Source organism: Anomalospiza imberbis, chromosome 12, assembly GCF_031753505.1.
Source record: "Anomalospiza imberbis isolate Cuckoo-Finch-1a 21T00152 chromosome 12, ASM3175350v1, whole genome shotgun sequence".
NCBI classification, from domain to species: domain Eukaryota; kingdom Metazoa; phylum Chordata; class Aves; order Passeriformes; family Viduidae; genus Anomalospiza; species Anomalospiza imberbis.
The window spans coordinates 3,296,306-3,317,974 of record NC_089692.1 but is presented as its reverse complement, the minus strand read 5'-3'; the positions used below and the strand labels follow the sequence as shown (position 1 = coordinate 3,317,974).

Below are 21,669 nucleotides of genomic sequence, written 5' to 3'. Positions count from 1 at the left end.
AGGGCTGGGTTTGGGGTTTCCCCACCACTTTTTTCCCTCTTTTCTCCCTTTTTTTTCCTTGAACTATCTCCTGGGCCACCTGACACAGGGCCAGAGCCAATGACTTGTGCTACTCACTGTGGTGGGCATGACCACAGGCACACCAGGCAGAGGGTTTGCTGCAGTGCCAGTGCTGGAGTTTGGCACCACGTAGGTGAATTCAAGTACCCCAGTGTTCCTCAGGGTGACCTCTGCTTTGAGGACTTTGTTAAACACCTGCAGAGAGGACAGAGGAGTGGGAAGTTATAGATACAGGCCTGATGCTGGCAATCTCCTTCCTCTTTCATGGCCCTGAAAGCACACAGCCACAATGCAACCCCACAAGTACAGAGAGGTGGTAAAACCATGGAAGGGCCAGTAATAAATGAACCAGGGGACCAGGTCCTCTGCACTCTGAGGGGTCACCAACAGCCAGGAGAAACAGAGGAGGTGGCACTGAGGTGTGTGAGATGAACCCTAAAGGTGATGAAGTTCAAGAATGAAAGCTGTTGGTTCTAGGTGTTGTTGTTTGGGTTTTTTGGATTTCTTTAGGTTGGTTTGTTGGGTGTTGCTCTGAGCTGGCAGAGGGATGGGGTTGAAGACCTGTCCAAAAGGAAGTAAGAGGAGAGGGGAGGGGACAGAAAAGTTGGTATTGGAGAGGCTGGAAGTTCCCGAGTACCCATCCAAAGGGAAAGGGAACATGGAGCGCCCTGGCCGAGTAGAAAGGGGATAGAAAGATTGCCATTTTGTTGGAGGGTGTGTTTGCGCAGTTCTCGGGGAGGGAGCTGCACACCCGGCTCAGCTGAATTGTTACTAATGAACAGTTTTCTTTTGCTTCGACAACCTTGTCCTCATTGAATTGTATCTAAAAGTTAGTGCGTTTCTAAGGGAGGTATTCCAGAAGAAAAGGCACCTGCATGCAAATATGGGCAAGAAACATACAGGTGACAAGAGAGACACACGGGACAGCACAGGCAGTGCCAGCAACTGGAAGTATCTGTGGACTTTGAACTGAAAAGAAGTCAAGTGGAGATTATTCTGGGACATTGTCTTCAGCTACTGAAGTGACTGAAAGCCCAGCTTCCTCCCTGGATTATTTGGTGGATCAAGAAAGAGCAGTAGACAAGAGCATCTCCTTGGAGCTCAAGCTTTAGGAGCAGGTCAGTGGAGGGATATCTCAGGGACATGTCCCTCCAGACATCTTCACTGGGACCCTTGTGTTCCCCAGGAGGCAGTGTTGGGTGCCTTGAAGAGGACGATGTCATGTCCCTTGGCCAGGGGGGAAGGGAGGGGAGGGGTGGAGATGGCCATTACAAACCAGCTTGGATGCTGGACATATCTCTCCAAGGATGTATTCTAAGCCCCAGAGCCAGCAAAGGAGCTGAGAAGGGGAGAGAGCCGGGCATCGAGGTGGCCGTGATGCCAAGAGAAGGATCTCTGCCAGGAGAAGCCTATGGTACCTGCAGCCCCCAGTCAATCTCCTCCACATCCAGTTGGTAGCTGGGGCATGAAGCCTGCCCGGTCACCACCACCTCGTAGGTGGGGCCTCCCTCCACGTGGCACAGTGCCCTGACACGGGCCATGATGTTGGCATGGCCAAAGAAGGTGAAGGTGACCAGCTGGCTCTCTTCTGGCTCCAGCACACCCCACAGTGGCAGGACATCAAAAACCTGGAGGGAGGGGAGGAGAGATTGAGATGTTGAGAGTGGAAATGGATGCAGAAGAGCAGCTGTGTCTTGGAATAAAGTGGAGTCATATCTGGAGGGGCCTATTCCCCAGACACAGCCAGAATCATCCTAATCTCATCCTGTGTCCATGCCACTGACCAGTGGAGGGACCATGGGGAAAATCTTCTCCCAAAATCCCTTATCCATGAGGATACACTACATTGAAGTCAACTGGAATGTCTCCTGGCAGCAAGAAGCTCTCTCTGCTGCAGAACTTGTCTCTGGAAACACTTCTCACTGCCTTCAGAAAAACAGGAGACTTGGAGGTGGGAGCCCTTGGAGCTGGGGGAAGACTCATCTGACTTCTGAGGCTTTTCTCCCTCTCTCTGCTTTACGTGCCGTTCTCTCAAGCTGCTACAGCCAAAGTTCCTACAAAAATGTCCTGTCAACCACCTGATGAGGTAAGTGGGAGCAATGCCCTCCACAGGTGCTGCATAGGGAGCATCCTGGGGCAGCCCTACAAAACGTCCCACATGGCCTCTCCAGTGACCACTTGCTTCAGCAGAGCTTTGTGATGGACTTGGAGGGATGTGAGACCCCTCTGTGGGCAATGCTGAGGGCCACCAGTGGCAGTGGGGCTACAGAACCACTTCCCACATTGGAAATATGGTCGTGAGACAAATTCCCACTTACCTCCTGCATTCCCAAGTTGGGGTGCTCCATCTCTGAGAACTGACTCAATCCCCTCATCCTCAACGGCCTCTGAGACTCCCCAGCAGTGGATGACAGCACCTGGAAAAAAAGGACCACGGGCTACAGTGAGCAGCTGGCTGGTCTGAGCAAGATCACTCTGCTGCAGGCTCCACCACCTCAGCACACCAGGAGCAGCTGGAAAGGGACCTGGGCACAAATCAAGTGTGAAAATGTCCAGGCCATCGGTCGAGTGTGGGACCAAGCCCACCCCCAGATGAGACCTGGGCTCCATCTGCACTTCCTACATCAAACTTGGGTGAGGGAACTGGGTGCCCCCAGCACTCAGGCAGGGAGGGCTGGAACTACACAATCTCTGAGAGTCCCTTCCAAGCCAAAGCATTCCAGGATTCCAGGATGGCCACTTGAATTTCCCTGGTTTACTTGTGCATACATGACAACAACCAGGAAATAAAGATGATTTTGTGCTTCTATCTGAAAACATTCAGCCACACTATCTGTTGCATCTCTAGGGCTTTGTTTCTCCTGATTCAGAAAAACTGTGCAGTGTTGAAACAACTGCTATTTGTGTGGGAGCAGGTACAACCCTTCTCCTAAATGCCAACACTGGGCCTTTGAGAAACTCTTCTGCTTCCTTACATCTTTTTTTTTATTGCCCCATGAGCAGCCTCTGTTCCCCCTGATGCAGAACAAGGGGCCACTTCCCACTCCAAAGTAATGTTCACCAGGCAAGTTGGCAGATCAAAGGCCTTTTTCCTTGTTTGGAGGAAGAGACAGTGACTTTTCAAAGTCTTGCATTATAAAAGACAGCTCTGGAGCTGTCACTGCAATACCAGCTTTCAGGTGAAGGCAGAGATGTAAGCGCTCTAGCAGGGTTGGGAAGGGGGTACATGGAGATCAGGACTCTTCATGAATTGACACACATAGGAAGCTGGAGGCCTTCTCATCATGATGCAGATAAAGACCTCATTTTACATTGTCAAGAAAATAAGCCAAAAATCCCAAACTCAGCATAGGTATGTAGGACCTCAGCCAGCTTCTCTGAGCAAAACTTTCCTATTTGTCCCTCCCCAGACACTCCATGTCCAGCTGCCACTTTCAGGACACAGGACAGAAGGACAGCAAAAAGGGAGGTTGGCACGAGTACGACTTTTTGGTGTCAAGTTGAGGAGGCAATGCAAGTGGTAGGTGCACAAGAAAATCCACCTCTGCTTCCCGGGAATTCTCTGCATTTGCTGGCTGCCGGGCAGGATCCTGCATCCTTCCTGGGGTTTTGGTTGGCTCCTCCACTCTTTCAGTCTTGGAGTATCTCCTTGGAAACACTCCCTTCTTCTTTGATGACTGGGGTTTGACTTTAGGTGGGGAAGGGATGAACCTGGAAAATAACATAACAATGGTCATGGAGCTGTAGTGGGAGAGAGAGGTGCCTGCAAGAGCAGCTCCTCACCGCGACGTGGCCCCGGGCTGGGTGCTGGTGTGGTGAGCTCAGAAACAGCCACTCCAAAACCAGGCTGGAGCAGGTCCATGCTCGGAGCAGCACAGGGATGATGCTCATACCTTATGGTGTTCACCTGGCCATCCGTCAGGAATGACCAATGGTAGTGGACGGGAATTGGGCTGCAGTTGGTCATTTCCATATAGAGCACTTGCTCTGTGTCATTTATGATGCAGCCAAAGTCCACAGCCTTGGTCTGGAGATGGAGATTCGGGAAGTGAACTTCTCCCCGAACAGTGATCTGCTCCTCATGAGGATGCTCCATGAAGCGGATCCTGAGAACGCTCTCTGCCACCCGGCTATTCAGATTGTTCTCATAAGATGGGTTAAACTGGATGCAGAGATGAAGTTCCTCCCCTACATCCAGTGTCATGGGCTGCAAGGACATGAGCAGTAATTAATCACCTGTGGGATGACGTCCCAAGGTCGGACAGCAGGAAACAGTAAACATTCCAAGTGTGACCCCAGCGTGGGTTTCTCAGTTCACCCTCATTTCTTTACAGTGAGGATCTGTCTGCAGCCACCACGCTCTGGCCTGATATTCCCTCGGGCTCATGTTTCTGTGCTCAGCAGCAATACAAGGGGATGGCTGCTGGAGAGCTGGCATGCTTTGCAGAAGACACCTGTACTGCATGGCTTGCCTCCATCTGCTCTCCCGCTCCCCTCTCCTCATGTTTTAGAGCCAGCATGGATGTTACCAATTCAGATAAGATTTTGATTCCTTCAGCAGCTCTCCTGCTGCAGCTCAGGCCAACCCACTGCTGACACTACACAATAAACTTCTCAACTCGAGCACGTCCCAACAGAAGTGCACCACCACATCCCTCCTCCTCCAAGCCCACTGAACAAGCCCACAGAGGCTCACCTTAGAATCTGCAAGGAGGGGCTGCTGGTCCACGTTGCAGATCAGGAACGGCTGCTCCAAGTCCAGCACAATGCTGAAGGGCAGGGAGCAGGTGTTTTTTAAAGACAAAGGCTGGTACTGCAGCGTCAGGACATCGCCGGGTTTCTACAGAAACAGGAGACAAGGGAAAACAACCTCAAGTGGCCATAGACCTCCTTTCCCTTCCCATGCATTGCATATTTTTCAACCCCAGAAGTGCATCTATTTCTATTTACTTCCAGCTAATGGAAGAGTTACCCCTTTAAATGCCAGGGTGCAATCTGGAGACTTACCTTTTCCACACGGAAAGTGATTGCTCTGGAAGACATTTGCAGAACAGGGCAAATGAAGTTGCAGGTGACATCCACTTGCATTATCTGTTTCTTTGCCTTCTCCTTCCCCACCAGAGCGTGACACAGCAGCCGCTCCTTCACCTCCTGCATGCAAGATTCACTTGTCACCCAGTGCATGCTGGCAGGCCCAACCGCCCACACTGGCTTGCCACCCACCCATGGGCCCTATTCCTGTCCCTTACTATTAGGGACTGTCATTAGTCTCCACTCTCCTCAAAAGCTCTCTTTTCTTTCTGTGCCACTGCCTATTTATTCTAAATATCTGTGCCCAGGGGTCCTGGAGCCAGGGAATCCATACCAGACTTAGCTGGCAGCTTCTCTGCAGAGTTTCATTTCCCCTGGAAAGAAAGGTCCAGGAAGGAGAACACTCCCAGACTCTGCTAAAATCTCCCCCTCTGAGTTGCTCTCCAAGGGTGCTGCAAAACCTGGCTGCCCCTGGGACACCAGGGCTGGCTGAAAGACTGGGGCAAGCAGTAACAGAAAAGTTGACCAAAGTCAATTTGTCAATTCTAATGATCCCTGGGAACAGTTTCCTGCCCAGAAGGACATCACACTGATCATTACAGCTGTGTTTTCACACTGTGTTTTCCCCCTCCAGGCCTCATAGCTAGACCAGCCCTCTGCCCATCTTTGTCTTCAGAGGAAAAGCAGTGCTGCTCCCAGACACTCCTGCCATTCACAGGGCTTTTGTTTTACTCCTTGCTTCCTTCAGAAAAAAACACTTGACAGTAGTTTAATTTGCTTCCTTCCTGGGCTTCTAGACTAAGTGCAACTTCTTTTCCCTGCTCTTCCTTTCTGCCTCAGCACATGATGTGAGTAACCCCTGCTTGCCCAAAGGAGCAATACTTTCTTCAGCCTGAATTTTGGGATCAGCAAGTTGGGTTTATGGTAGCTAGGGAAACACAAAAGAGCCTTAGCAATTGATGGTGGCCAGCAAGGAAAGCAACTGGCCTTAAAACAGTTTCCTGAGGTCACTTGCTCCTTTTCCCAGGCAAATGTCAAGGGGCTGCAGAAGAAGCTGCAGTGGAGGGGAAGGCTCAGCTCATGTCAGGGGCCTCACCTGGGCAGTGCTGGAGCAGCCTTCCAGCACCATCTCTACAGTCTGGCCTGGCCTCAGGTCCACCTGCAGCGGCCGGAGCTTAAACACGGGGCTGCCAGGTCTGGGGATCTGGGAAACATCTTTCCTTTTGGTGCCACCGAGGGCAGGGGGACGAGTCCTGCGCTGGAAGGTGCCGAAACCTTCTGTGCTCCAGTAGAGTCGATGGATGTGTCGTCCTCTGTTTGTCAGTTTGAAATGGAAATAGCAGGGAGTGAAGCTAGAAGAGAAGCAGAGGTGGAAAATGTCATGGGAGCTGTTATTTCCCTGGCATCACTCAGCTTCAGCTTCACCCTGATGGCATTCCCTGACTGCACACTCTGCAATAAAACCTCTGCCCAAAAGGCTGCCCAGGCTCAAAGCTTCAGCCCTGCCAGGTCTTCCAGCTGCCCAGGTCTTCCCATTTCTGTGGCTTTCCAGGATATCTAGCAACTCTCAGATGACATGTTTCTAAAGGAATTCCTGGGGCTTCAGGGAAACAGAGCTAGGACATTGAGTACTGAAGAAGATCTAGCCTGAAGGACTATGGAAAAATTGTTCCTTGCTGAAGGCACAGGAGAAGTGGAAGCTTCTAGAGTCTCCTACCTGAAGTGGGACTTCAAGTTCACCCTCGGAGTGAGAGGTTTGTCCGTGACAATTGTGGTGCCCTTGCCCACAGCCTGGAGAGAGATGATGGTGGTGGTGCTGTTCTCAATGGACACCTTCACCTTCTCCTGGAATTTCAGTGTGTCATTCAAGTGTGCGATGACATGCACGGGCACCTCAGCATTAGGGGGGACCACTCCTTTACTGGGCTCAACCCTCCAGCAGGAGCGTTTCCCAGCCTGCAAGACAAGCCAAACACAAACTTAGATGGAAGCCACGGACCCTGCTCTGCTGTGAGGTGCAGCAAACAGGAAGGCTGAGATGAGTGTAAAAACCATAAATGTTTAATTTCCCTAAATGTAAGCTATGGTGTCCAGCACAGCAATTCCCCAGGTGCTTATATAACCTGTATTTTACCTTCCTTGAGCAGACTCAGGTCATCAGCCCCGTTTTGCTCAACCCAAGGGATGCTCCTCCTCAGGAGAAGGTTATTCCCCCTGCCAGCTCTCTTTGGAGTGTTTGCCAAGGGAAGCTCTTTACTCTCTGCTGGCTCCCCGACAGCGGAGCTGGGTCTGTACAAAGGCTCAAGGCCAGAGGAAGGCAGGACTGCTCAAATCCCAGCCCAGCAGCCACACAGCTGAAGGACACTGCTGAGAGCCTGAAGAATAACTACAAAGACAGCCGAGCAAAACCCCAAAGTCTCCTTTCCCAAGGGGCCATCAGCACTTCTCAACATCCCCTTAAGGCCTGCGGCCCTCGCTTCCCACTGATCATCAGCTGCAGACAGGTGCCCCAGTGCCCTCTGCTCTGAAAAAGACACCTCTACATGGTTAGAGCAGAGCAGGAAAGCAGGAAGCAGAAAAAAACCTGCAAGACATGCACTCATGGGCATGGCATGGCCTTCCTAAGCCTTCTGGTCCTCTGGTTTCTCATGGACCTCCCTCTACAGATGGGGTAAGAGAGCTGGAAGCTGCCCCAAGGAGGGAGGAAAGGCCTTGCACCAGCACAGCTGTACAGCCACAGCTCTGCAGGTCCGGCCCTGGTCCGACCATATGAAACCCATCCGTTACACACCACGACCACCCAGCCAAGGTGCATTGCTCCCTGCAGAGGCTGAAAGCAGAATTCCATTGTGGAGTCTGGGAAAGCTGTCCTGGCAATCATCCACTCTGGGGTAATGTTTATCCCCTAAACAGCTGGAAAAGCAGCAAGAAGAAAATTTACCCTGCTCCTCCTTGGCCCAAGAGGCTGAGCCTGGACTCTCACACAACACCCGATGATTTATCCACAAATACAAACAAGTCCACAGTGTCAGGGCTGGCTTTAACCAGGTCCAGAAGTTGAACCCACACAATATACAGAAGATCAAATCTCTTTTCAAAGCTTTTTTCAAGCCTCTCCCAGATGCCCCATCCAGCAGGGAGCACATCCCACTCAGCCCCAAGCCATGTACCCTCCCTGACTGCTCCTCCTGCCAGAGGAGCAGCTGCAGCTCCAGCCCTGTGGTTTGTCACCCTGTGTGACCTCCACGAATGAAACAACCTTCCTCTGCAGGTGGTCTCCAGAGATATTCTGCAATGCTACAGAGACCACAGGCTCTGGGGGTGCACAACCCTCACAGGTGCATTTGTTTGCAACAGCCCTACTGGTTTGACCCACAGGAGTGGTAAAAGTTGGCTTTGCACGAGCACTTTGAGGGCAGATCTCACAGCATGGTTTCTGCCATTAACACAAGTTTGGCACAAAGCAAATGCAGATGGCATGGGGAGTCCATGGGGAAATCCGTGCCCTCTCAGAAGCAAAGAGCCACAGGCTTCTCTTGATCTCAGAGCTCCAAAAACATGACTTGCACAGCTAAATATCTTCCACAAAATAAAGAGAAAACTTGCAAACATGATCCAGACTCATTTCTGCTCCAAGCTCTCTGCAAACTATTTCACAGAGGCGTGCCTGAGATCCTGGCTCCTCTTGCTTGCACTCACACAGAACAATACAGAAACATTGCATACAAAAAACAAGTCAAGGGCTGCTAATAGCCAGCACTTTTCCCTGGAAAACAGCCCCACAGACACTTACCATCGTTGCCTGGAAGGTTGCAGGAATGTCACACTGATTGGCGAGGTAGATAGTTTTGGAACAATCTTCTAAGACTGGGATAGAGCCAAAGTTTATCTCCCTCGGATAGACATAGACAACGGGTCCCTGGCCAACACATTCTAAATGGATTTCCTGTTCCAAGAAGAAGGTAGGAAAGATCAAAAAAAAATATGCAACAAGGACAGTTTTCAAAACATAGCCAGATCTAAGAGCATTCCTAGACTGGGGATAATTATGGCTGTTTGAAGCTGTCAGTGATGCAGACTGAAATAGAAGGCCTGGAGCAAGTGTGGGGTCTGCAGTGATCCCACCTGAAAGCCCCAAGCTCCCATTATCATCAGGGGACAAAGAACTGCTGTTTGCCATGCTTGCTTCTTCACACCCCCTCCACATTGCGATTTCCTCTACCTGCTGCCTGCTTTATTCACTGCTCCATCTTGGCCCAAACCACCTTCCTAACTTTTGCTGCTGCACAGCCATCCTTGACACTAAGTTCTTTAAAATTCAAAAGGCTACACTGCTTTGTGAAACCAGCACAAGTCAGAAGCAGAGGAGGCTCCTAAGAGTAGAGATGAGGCAAGTTAGCTGCCTTCAATTTGTGCTTATGTGTAATCTTCATATAGATGAGTAAGGGATATTAATTAGTAATTGCATAATTCAAGCAGTATTTTTTCCTTCAAAAAAAAAGTCTGAACTGATTTAATAGGGGTCTGAAACTCAAAAGGATTCTTCTTGCAGAGCTGGCACAGACGGTGGGACAAGGAACATGGATCCCTTTGCTAAACTACCTGCTCCCACCAGTGGAAACCAGGACAATTTATTCAGTCTTGTTGGATTTCACTGGTCCTAAATACCCCAACTCTTACACAGGACTTGAATGCGTAAAACTCACAAAACCAATAAGATTCACTGGAGGGCTTGGAGTATGATTGGACTAGAGAAGAAACCAGCCTCCATGATGCAAAACCTTTAGTGATGTCTGACTTGAGGGAATGGCATTGACAGCTGCCAGAATGACCTTCAGTCAGAAGGAGCAGCATCCAGAAATGCACATTCCTTTGGGACATCCATGAGCATGCAAAGAAGAGCCAGAAACCATGTAGCGTGGCTGGTACCTCAAGAATAAGGAACTAAAGTCCTGCATGATGATGGATCTTTTATCCCTCTGGGAGAAGGGAGAAGGGAGAAGGGAGGCCCAGGGGGCTGCAGCCTGGCTGATGCTGCCCAAGGCTCCCTGGAAGAAGAAGCTGGAGGGAAGAGCTGTGCCTCACCAGCTGGCTTAGCTTCCAGGTGACAGTGGGGCAAAAGCAGCAGAGGCAGGGCAGAGCCCTTTGGAGATGAGCAGAATAGCAGCTGGAGGCTGCCTGGCCCGGCTTCAGTTCGTGTGTGACAATGGGATATATCCTCCCTGAGAAAAAGGCTTATAAAAACACACAAACCCTTCATCTGCAGTATTCTGCAAAAGGACAAGAACAGCCCTGCTCAGCAGAGCTCCAGGCAATGCGACACACAGGAACGAGAATAAAAGCAACTTTGTCCTCAGGGTTATTGCTACATACACACAGCCACATCCTGCAGCACTGCTGGCTTTGGTGGGGTGCTCCTGTCACACATCAGACTACTTAGGGATGAAGAGCCTGGCAGATTGGGCCTGTATTTTGTAGTCACTTTTGCTGTTATGATATTTGCCTCTTTTAGGAGCTCTTTTAGAATCTTCTTTAGAATCCTTAGAATCTTCTTTAGAACCTTCAGAGTCCTCTTTTAGGGGGCTTTAGTTCAGGAATTGCTTGCTTATCCATTTCCAAACTTGGTGGAAAAAACAAGCAAAGTCTGCGCTCCAGACATTCCTATATTTTGGCTGGCCTTTGGTTGAGGAGATATGATGGGTGTGTCTCAGATTTGAGGGACCTGGCTTTCAGAGAAGCCTCAGTCCAGCTCTGCACAGAACATTCCTTCAGTGTGGTCTTGTACACAGTGCTTGCTTTAGCAGGATTCAGGGAGGTCCCTGTGTGATCCTGAACAGCTGTAATGAAGCAGCACTCGTGTTCATCTGATAACAAGGCACAGTGTGAGACCCAGGCACTGGTCTGGGTTTCAGACTGGGGTTGTTATCCCATCTTCCAGATTTGTAACCGTATGCTGGGTCAGGCACTGACATTGTCACCTATGAGGCTTCCACTCTTCCTCTTTTCTAGGCATAAACTGCTGCTTGTGCCACCAGTCCCTTCTGTCCTTGTCCACACCAGCCATAGATCACAAGTTCCTGGAAGAATCCCTGTGCAGCTTACACCCACTGGGATGAGTTGCTCAAGGCACACAGCTCCCCTCGCTCTCACCAGTGGGGATCCTCCTCTCCCAAACACGGCAAGCTCAGCAGTGGTGTCGCACTCTCCCAGCAGGCGGGCCTGGAGTGCAATTGGGATCTGCACCGACCCGTGAGCCTTGATAATCCCATTTGCCATAGAGGTGCAGTACCATGCAGCAGCCTCCTCTTTGTCCTCCTGGAAGGGACAGAATCAAAAGCAACTTCAGAACTGAGGAAACTTTAATCTCCTTAACCTCTACCACAAGAGCAACTCCCACACACTTGTAAAAATTCTCAGGAGAAAGCAAAAAGGCAAAAAACAAGATGCCAGGTGTAGGTGCTGAGCATCCCCAGGGGTTCCAAAAGTTGCTGCATCCACACACACTCACTTTGGTGCTGACAGCCTCCCTGCATCAGATTTTCACTGCCCTCTAAGCTCTACCGCTTGAAAACAAGTCAAGGACTAGAATCTAAACAACTTCCTCAAGATGTTAGACTGCTTCCTAAGGTTTGTATTTAGGTTCTTGTTCTCAGAAAACCTTTAGCTTGGAATAGAAACCAGCAAGGTCTTATCCAAACCCTTTTATTCCCCTAATAACCCGCTCAGTAACATTTGAGGGGAGGAGATGGATGCAAGGCCAAACCTGAGGGAGAACACAGTAGCAGCCAGGAACGTCACTGTCATTCACAAGGGTCAGCTTCTCCTCATAGGGGACCTCTAGACAGCAGTGCCCGAATGACACGACAGGGTCGAGCACTCGCAGTGCAGGAACAACGCATCTGGGCAAAGAAATGACCCCAAGGCAATTAGAGAGACTGACAGCATGGAGGTAGCAAACCAATGCAGCAGGGTGGTCACAAGCCAGCACATGTTCACCACTTGCAGGAGGAAGGACAGAACCCTTGGGAAGTTTGTTACATCTCAAGCACCAAATCGCAGGGCAAAGATTAATGTTATTCCTGCTTCCTTCAGAAAAAGGCCTAGGGCCATGCCTGGCTGTGAGCAGGGGGCATCTCAGCATGGGCTGCTTTCCTAGCACTCTTCTCATGTCTAGATGGGCAGATCCAGCTCATTCAGCAGCACTCCTCCTCTGGAGCTGCAGCCAGGCAGCGTGCTGGATGCACGAGGACAGACAAGCAGCTGCAGGAAAGGTGTTGGCACCTGGCTGTGAGGGGCAGTGCCAACGCCTTCTCGCCAGCATCATCCACGTCCAGCACCAGCTCCAGCTTGTACTCTCCAACGGTGTTGGAACACAGGGTGACCTGGTAGAAGAGAAAAGAAGTGCAGAAAGTATTTGCTCACTCCCAAAATCTCATCACCCATGTGTGCTCTCCTCCAGTTCTTGTTCCATGGTAGACAAAGGGAGGATTTTGCTTTAATTCTTCTGCTGGTCCATAAGTAGAGCACAGTCTTTTGGAGTAAAAAAAAGCCCTCTGGCAACATCATATTTGCTAAAGAGACTAATTTTTCACCTGACTACAATGACATCAATGCAGAAGAAGTCTGTTGTCTTGAATGGAACGAGTCCAGCTTTACTGCAGGAAGCTGAGGGCAAAGTGTGGCCCAGCACATGCTGGGCAGTTCATGACTGCAGAGTATTTTCTGTCCCCACTGAAGATCCCTGAGGTGAATACAACTCATCTGCTGCCCAGGAGACGAGAAACAAGACCAGGAAAAACAGAAAACTGCTTTCTACAATGATATCTCTCTCTTTAACAGCAACCTTCTGTTTTCATCCTTCCTCTGCCCACTTGCGACCAAAGAAATCGCTCTCAAAAAGCAGAAGAATGGCTTCAATACTTGACATATGGTATGTGATCTCAGCTTGTGATTTTGGCAATAAAACGGTGCTCCTTGAGGAACATCCCGAGGAAGCCAGCTAGCAGAGGCCTCTCGCCCGTGCAGATCTCTCACTCACACAATGCTCAAAGTGCTCAAAGCTGGCACCAGAGCTAAAGCACTCCCACACTCCAGTGAAGCTTCAGCCCCACCGACTGGACTCTTCCCATACCTTGATATCCTGGGATCCCAGGGCACGGACGGTCCCGCTGCAGGGGCTTATGGTGAATTCCCTTGGCCTCGCAAGACCTCGAGCTTCCTTCCTCCAACACTGGCTACTGGGATCAGGTATCTTAGCAGAGATGTCAATGCTGGGCCCTCCCAAGCCATCCCCAGGAATGTGGAGGTTGAAGGCCATGGGTACCAGGGAGGTGTTAGACAGGCAACACTTCAAGGTGCGAGGAAAACCTAAGAAAATGACGCAAATATCCATTTAGCCATCAATATCTCATGATTCCTGGTGAATATCCTGGTAGGAGAAAACTCTGCTTGGATTTTGCTTCTTTGTTATCTGAACTACAGCTCCTTGCAATGGATCTATGGCTCGGCCAGCCAGCTCTGTGTGGAGGAGACATCTCCCACAGCTTGCTTACCAAGAGTCATTTAAACCCAGATGGGGAGGAAAAACCAACTGCAGGCACAGCCCAGGGCTTCTCCATGCCCATCAACAGTGATCACTGCCAGCTCCGGCAGTGACTCCAGCAGGGAGGCAAGAGAGGCACAAAAAGGACAATCAGAACAAAACAGGCACGAGAGAGGCACAAAAAGGATGTCACAATCTCAAATGCCACCGAGGCAACCACAGGCAGACAACATTCAGCAGCACAGTTAAAATAAACAAAGCTAAAACAGCTGCCCCCAGCTGAAGAAACCTTAGGAATGAAATCAGCTTAAGTAGGATGAATCTGCTATTACAGAACCATATTCCTGCCTGGTGCCTTTTTTTATTGTGCCACTTGTTCAAAGGGAGACAAGAAGTGGCCAAACAGCGATGCTGACTTTTTATTCCTTTGGTCCCATTTGCTCTCACGGTGGCAAAAGGGTACCTGAGGCACCAGCAGCCCTGGAAGTAACACCCTGAAGGGGCTGTGGTGGAGGAATACGAGTGATGAATGCTCTTATGTTCAAGTGCTCCATTTCAGCACCACACCAACCTCTGACACTGTGCTGCAAGCCCAGGGCACACTCACCAAAGGAGATGTCACCGAAGTGCAGGGCGGGCACATCAAAATGGAAAGTCGGTCCCATCACCGAGCCCCTGCGAGGACAAAGGCAGGGAGGCAGTGCCTCTGTTAAAGGGAATCACAAAGGCTTCGGGTGGCCTTAGGGAGGGGGTGGATAATAGCTGCTGTCAGAGCCACCCTGGGTTTCAAATCAACCCAGCAGCCTGCGCTCAGCACAGCACCCATGCTGGCCCACTTCCAAAGCCCTGGGGACCTTGCTGGCTGTTCAGGTGGGACATCCCAGAGCAGCTACTGCACAAAGCTGATCCATCCCACCGCCTGCCACAGCCTAGGCAGCAGACATCCCTGCAGGGAGTAGTCACTCCATCTCCCGGCTACCCACCCAGGGCAGCAGGCACCCCCACACTAAAGGGATGCCAGAGCCAAAATGAAGACGTTAGACAACACCTTTTTTCTCTGCTCCACCACAAAATTAAGTAGATGGAAGATGATTACCAAGACACAGCTACAGATGTGCCCAGCAAGCTCCCAAAGCCCTCCTCACCTGATAGTCAAGGTCACAGGCTTAGGGCATTCAGTAACACAGAAGCAGAACTCTTCCTCAAACTCCCCCAGCATGGTTGGACAGAAGGAGACCTGGATGGCCTGGAGCCCGTGCGGTGCCACAATGCCCTCCTGGGGCAGGAAGGTGAAGCAGGAGCCCATGGCTGTGCTTGGAGGGATGAGACTGAAGGGAGCCCCAATGGGCCCTTTGTTGAACAGGACCGCCTGCAGCAGCAGAAAAGCAAAGTGGAAATACATGAGGAATCTTCCTTTCTTACAGAAGTCTGAGTCACTTTCAAATGAAACTGTTAACACCTGTAAAAGGCAGAGGATGCCCTGTGCTGCTGCATGGCAGAAGCCAAAAAATACAGCTTTGGAATACAACTTTGTATGGCTTTGGGTTTTTCATGCAAAGCAGTGATAACTTCACATAACCAGAGTTACTCTGGGGTTTTCCCACTGGCACAGACAGTCCACTCTGACCTGCAGCAGAGAGGCGCTGCTCAGCATCACCAAGTTCATTCACAGCTGGCCCTAAAAGCAGCACTGGGCATGGCAGCATTACCAGTGACATTAGCACAGAGCTGCTGCTGCTGCTGCTCCAAGTGTGCCTAGCCCCACCATGGGCAGGGCACGTTCAGCTTCCATTGCAGCCCAACCTGTTTACTGCATGTGGGAGAAAGCAGAAGCAAAGATGTAGAAAGTTCCTTTGCTTCCTTCCCAGAAACACTTTGCTCCTTCTAGAGCCAGAGCTACACCATGGCTGAAGTGTGGTGAGGGACTGCTCAGCAAGGGAAAGCACTGCCAAGCCCTTTGACCAGTGCTGAGCCAGGAGGGTGGATTTGTGACTCCCACGAATAGGCAGCAGGGACATGACTGAAAACTGCTTGTAATGCACTTGAATTCAAATGCAGTCAGTTTGTTCCAGCTGCTTTTGGACAGCCTGAGCACAAAGGTGATTTGTGGCTGGGACTGGAACATGCCTCTGAACATGCAGCTTTTTGACCCAGTGCTGCTTTCATGTGTCAAGCGGTTTTTCCAGGAAGCCTCCCAGCTGATCTCCAGGGAAGAGTGCCCAAAAGAAGGGATTGGGCTTTCATGAACAACAGACACACCTTTCTGACCCCATCCAAAAGATCGAGATTCCAAGAAACCCCCCACATTTGACTAGTATCACAACTACCCAAGTTCCCAGGAATTCACAGGTCCACAAGGCTCACTGCTACCCCAGGAGCCACCAGGATCCACCTCAAGCCTGCTGCTCACCTTATATCTGTGGGTTACTCTGACAGAAACCTCCCCGATGTTCAGTTCCTCAAAGTAGGAGTGGAGCCGGGGCCCGAGGCCTTCCCCTATGAGGAGCAGGGGCAGCCTGTTCTCACAGCCTGGGGAGAGATTTCTATTTCAGTACAGTAATTCCTTCTGCTATCCTGCATTTTCCAGGCTGCCTCAGTGCTAGTCCCTGACTCTGAGCTGCATGGGATCAGCTCCTGATGTCCCAGGAGAAGATCTGGACCCTTCTCTTTCCTCAGGGGATATGGTACATCCATAGAGACCATCCTTTCTTCTACCCCTATGTTGAGAGTGGAACTTTAGGAAATGCCAGAAATTTTGTTCTTCCTCCTTCTGGGTGCACTTCAGAGAGTGTTTTTCCCAAGGGAGGAGGAGCTCACTAAATACAGGCAGCATTCAGAACAGCTGAGAGGGAAAAAGTCAAACTAGAGGAGATGCCCTGGAAGCTGCAGGGACAGTGGGCATGTGCCAGCACTGCCCTGCTGACCACGGACCCTTGCCAGCAATGACACAGGAGCCCAGTGAGCTGGGGGATAATTTGCACCTCACCTTCACTGTGGTGAGAGAGGCAGGGGAAGGAGCCGTACCTGAGATGTCACAGTAAACTGCTCGCTCATAGACCCGGGCTTCCTGGGGCTTGAAGGACACGCTGATCTCAGCCGAACAATTCGGCCCGATCTCGCCCTCCTAAAGCAGAAGGAGACAGCAAAACGTTTCTCTTCAGACATCACATGTCTTGGGTTCAACCACAGTCCTGTAAGCCGTTCTTTACAGCATCAGTGACAAGCAAGGAGTGAGTAACACTCACCAATAACACTGAGAACAGAGTTTGGAAGCTTTAGTCAGGCTCCTGCTGCCTGCCAGGAGCCCACAGGGCAGAAACACTTTTTGCAACCAGCTCTCTGACCTCACCAGAATGCAGATTACTTCTCTCTTGGCACACAAAGCCAGCTGAGGCAGAGATCAGTCAAGTGACCTTATTCAGGGATGAGGAGGAAGAGGAGGAAAAGAAGCAGGAATGGAGGTTCTCAGCCATCACTTACCTTCGGCTCAAGAGAGAAAATGTCATCAGAGAACAGCACAGGATCTTCTTTGACCTTTGCCATCTCACTCCGGAGGCTGCGGGTAAGAAGAGCAAAGCGTTCTTGGTGAGTACTGTCCACTCCCCACTCCTTCAGAAAATCATACAACTTCTCCTTTTGCTGCTGATACACCCTGTGATACTGCCTGCAGCCACAGGAAAGACAAACCCAGCAAGTTGTTTAACAAGCCACGTCTTTGCAGAGAGACGTGGAAGTGCCACGAGCAGCTCGTCAGCAAAGGGTTGACCGCGAGCCATGGGGTCCCAAATGGATCAGAGGGTCACTTCTTGTTCAGTCCACACTTGCAGGCTCAGGAGAGGTTTCCAAAGGCAGCAGCCCTCAAGAGAACCTCCTGGCTCAAAGCCTCTGCCACAGCTGAGGGAGAATCCACCAGCCACCTCAGGCAGCTTTTCCTGACACCGAACTGCTTGGGGGAGGCAGGTGGAGATGGGATGGTTTACTTACCCTAAGCCATTCAAAAGCACCCTGAATCCTCCTGAAATCTCCTGAAGCTATATGTTACTTTTACCCTTGGGCAAAGGATGTCACTGAAATGGATCTTTCAAACCTACCTCAGCTCCAGCTGATCCTCCTCTTCCCCACTATCAACAGCCTTCCACTGGAAGCAGGCTGTGATATTACTGTGGTTGTGGATGAGCACAGTTGTGCGGTTTGACATGGTGATGTACGTCTTCTCAAGGGTCACAGTACTCCTGTCCAGCCGGATGTGGGCATCCACAGCTCTTGCATGAAGGCTTGTGTGGGTGTCTTCACCTGGAACAAAGCAAAGGGGAGTCTTTGCTCAGCTCACTGGCTGATGCAAGCACAAGGAACAAAGCAAACCACAACTAGCAGAAGAAAGTGTCACAGCTTTTAGCTGAATGAGCAGTTCCATGGATCAGTACATTTATCACAAGCTGAGAGCTGCATGTGCACAGCAGGAGGATGTTCTGGACAACCTGCCAGCATTTCACCCTCTAGAACAGACCCCTACCAAAGGCTCCCTCATTTCCAGAGCTTTCAAATCTTCATTATTCCCAACCAACTCCTGGCATTCATCTGGGCTCAGACTTCAAGCTCACCATTCCTGTTGTAGGTGAGTAGGTGAGCGTTTCCCAGGTGAGATGCAAACAACAAATATCAGACATGCTCTCTAGAAATTGCATTTCTATGGAGCTCTACAAGGATGACAAACTACATGACTACAAAGTAGATGACTACAAAATGAACACCATGAAAACTATCATCATCTCCCTCTTTAAACCCATGGCCACTACAGCCTTTCTGCTTAGAAAGGGCTCTGCTCTGAGGGATGCAGAGAGTGCCCTCGGCAGTGCCCAGCTCTCACCTGTGTCGTAGTGCACAACAAGGGACGCAGAACAGTCACCAGTGTGCAGTGGCTGAAATCCCACTGTCACCTGCATGGTGTCACCGACGCCCAGAGCTCCCGTGGCCGGAAAGACAGAGAAAGGGCTGCAACACAGAGACAGCAGGACTCTTGGGGGAGATTTGGGGATGTTATCCCTTTTGCAGACCAGTTCACTTCTGCTCACTTGTGCAAGCAAAGAGCAAACCAACCACAGTCAGCAGAAGACAGAACACACAGGGTCAGAAACAGCCACTGACTCGAGTGTGAGGAGATCCAGCCCTCACAAGATCCTGTGGGATGAAATGACCTCATCTCCCCCATACTCTGCATCCAGCTCTCTGCAATGATGCTCAAGGGTCATTTGCATCTTGCTTACTTTCATCAAGCATCAGCTCCCCTTACTGACAGAGCTGGGCAAGAGTTATGGCCATGAGGATACCAAGGACCAAGTTCTCCTGCCATAATTTAGAAACAGAGCTGACAAGTGAGCAAAGCTGGTAATTTTGGGACCAAGGCTCTCAAAGCACCGTTCAGCTGCACTTTTGCTAAATGCTGTGTGCAAGGAGGCTGGAATCTACTTCAAGTCCCATGGTACAGTTATCTGCTCTAGCCAGATGGTCTTTTGTCCACTGGTGCCTTAACTGCCATGATTAAATTATTTGATTTTGGGAGAATTTATCTCCCAAAAAAGCTGCCTCCCACCCCAAGGAAGACAGAAAAATTACGGCTAATTGAATGGCCTCATCTGTCCACTAACACCTATTGCAGGAAGAAACCCAAATATCATCTAATCTTAACATATATTACTTTTAAGTGATGGTGTTACAGCTGACGTCAAACAGCATTAACTATTCTAATAAATCCAGTCTCTTAGGTTAAAGCAGCTCCATCTCTGTGCTGAAAAATACAGAGTCAGCAGATCACAAGCTCCATCCTTCCCTCTGTCACTGCACCCAGGCTCTATTTCATCTACTTCAAGATTTAATTCCTGAAGTTCAGAAACTCTTTCAGTCCCTATCAAGCAGGATCCAACATGCTCTGTAGCGCTCAACAGAACAGCTGGAAAACTGTTGCAAAAGGATACCAGACTTTATTGGGTATTTATTGGTGGTGACAAAACAAGATCTGGAAATCCCAGAGAAAAACTGTGCATGGATTTAGAAGTTCCTGCCTACATATTTGCAGAGCCAAAAGCAGCAGCCTGTTTGAACAGCATCCCAGGAGTCTGCTTAAATAGCTTTGGCAGGCTTTGGTGGAAGCTCCTCTCAGACCCTCACGTTTCACAGCAGAAAAGTCAATTTGCCTTTTGACCTCTGTTTTGCCAGGGGGAAAAAAAATCAAAGCCACTCAGCTGCCCCAGGTTAGACAGCAGGTCTGTGCTGCATTCCTGATCTCAGCTCCTACAGGAAGACCTCCAGGATCACATAACCCTCAACTCACCACCAGTCAACTCAACTGGTTTCCTTGCAGATACGGTGTCAAAAATGCATTACCCTCTCCAGTTCAGCCAACAGGAGAAACACTGATTGTCTCCTGAGACTGACAGGAACAGCACAGGCTGTCCACAGCACAGCTCACATGAGGCATCTCATGAGAGGACCACTGGAAAGCCATGTGCCTGTGGCCTTCCAGAGAACGGCTCTATTTGGCTGACAGTGGTGAGTAAGCATTTCAGAAGCTGCTCGTGCTCAGGAGGGTGCAAGCCAGCTACTAACATGTTCCAGCACCCTCCAGGAAATCTGGGACAGAGAAAGCTCAAAGGCTGCATCCTGTTGAAAACATGAGAAGCAACAGCAAACCCCACACATCCTGCCCATTTCCAGACAGGGCTGCAGGGCAGCCACTGCCATGCTCTCCTTCCTTTTGCTGCTCTTTCCCAGCTCTGTTATCACCCAGGGGTGATATCCTTTGCACAAGAATAGATGAGCTGCCTCACCTCTGGGTGCTCAGCTGGTAACGAGCTGCCCGGTTACCGACATTGCGAACCAGCAGAGTCTTCTGCGTGCTGTACTTGACTGGACACTTGGAGAAGTCCAGCTGGTCAGGGAAATCCAGGATGGCTCGGGCACCAATGGCCCAAATTGGCACAATGAATCCTTCCCTTTCAGTGGTGCAGAGGAGTTGGTGGAAGTAATCCTGCAGGAAAAGAAACTCTCTCAGCACAGAACATTTATCCCCATGTTCAGCATGGACAAAGAGTATCTCCCAGTTCTAGATCCCGTACAACTCCACTGAAACCAGCACAGGTCCTCAAAACCCAGGCCAGATGCCCTGAATCCAGCCTTGCAGGTTCACTTTCCACTGAAGACACCAATCTCTCGGGACCTCCAGACTCACCTTGTTCTGCCCAGGGCTGAAGAGGATGCGGACAGTCGTAGAGAGGCCCGGTGGCACCTTGCGGCACACGTCATTGGGGCCCACCAGCTGGAAATAAGGTGAGCTCTCCAAGGTGACCTTCATCAAGTGTGGAACCTTCAGGAGAGATATGGAATGATGGTTTTGCCACTTGCAGAGACAGGTGGACATGCCCTGGTGCCATCCTTAACCACCCTTCTCCGCTCTCCTCTTCCACCACAGCGTTAAACCTCCATGTCCCAGCACTTACCTTGTCCCTGTTCCTCAGAACCACAGGCACTTCACAGACCTCACCAGGAGTGTAGTTCTGAAACACCACCTCTGGTGGGCAAGGCTGAAATGAGCTCTGCTCTGGGTCAGCTGCTGGCAACTGCAAGGAGAGCCCAGAGAGAGCAGGGAGAGGTTCAGCTACTGGGAGGAAGATTCTGCTCTGATCCCCAGTCAAGTACAGACTCTGGGTGAGTACATCTGCCCAACCCACACCAGGCAAACAGTGGCTCTTCCACCTCTGCCCTGGGCTGATCAAAAGCTCCTGGAGCACACTGAACAGGGTCAAGCCAAGCTGCTCTTTTGGCATCCTCCTCAATGATCACATCAAACAGCAAGGGCAGGGAAAGGCTACCTTGTGATGGGAGGTCTCACGCTCGTCTTGAGGCTGGACAATCTGAGGCAGACTCAGCGTCTTAGCTCTGGCCAGCCTCTGCTTGGTGCTGAGAGACATCTCCTTCTGGAAGGCAGAGGGAGTCAGCTGAAAGGCACAAAACCAGCAAGTCTCAGAAATGCCCTTGTTCAT

General features: G+C 50.5%; 1 protein-coding gene across 1 annotated transcript; it reads right to left on the bottom strand.

Annotated features, from left to right (window-relative positions):
- Window positions 1-162: 162 nt before the first annotated feature.
- Window positions 163-21,669, bottom strand: LOC137481156 (hydrocephalus-inducing protein homolog). Its single transcript, XM_068202675.1, has 24 exons — window positions 21,499-21,669; window positions 21,127-21,246; window positions 20,859-20,993; window positions 20,458-20,657; window positions 18,501-18,625; window positions 17,725-17,926; window positions 17,114-17,297; window positions 16,658-16,757; window positions 16,044-16,162; window positions 14,779-15,002; window positions 14,241-14,308; window positions 13,223-13,458; window positions 12,373-12,473; window positions 11,855-11,990; window positions 11,242-11,406; window positions 8,885-9,037; window positions 6,809-7,047; window positions 6,188-6,443; window positions 5,068-5,211; window positions 4,757-4,900; window positions 3,954-4,267; window positions 2,379-3,771; window positions 1,479-1,688; window positions 163-255 (listed from the first exon to the last, which is right to left on the bottom strand). Exons 1-22 carry the CDS (start codon window positions 21,667-21,669, stop codon window positions 3,495-3,497), a joined length of 3,813 nt encoding a protein of 1,270 aa, XP_068058776.1. The 3' UTR covers window positions 163-255; window positions 1,479-1,688; window positions 2,379-3,494.

Excerpts from the sequence above, each read along its gene's own strand:
- LOC137481156 (XM_068202675.1), bottom strand. The coding sequence starts at position 21,669 with ATGAACAAGGGCATTTCTGAGACTTGCTGGTTTTGTGCCTTTCAGCTG. Across the intron at positions 11,407-11,854 it reads GCTACTGTGTTCTCCCTCAG|GAGGACAAAGAGGAGGCTGC; the intron begins GTTTGGCCTTGC and ends TGTCCCTTCCAG. Across the intron at positions 3,772-3,953 it reads GGCCAGGTGAACACCATAAG|GTTCATCCCTTCCCCACCTA; the intron begins GTATGAGCATCA and ends GTTATTTTCCAG.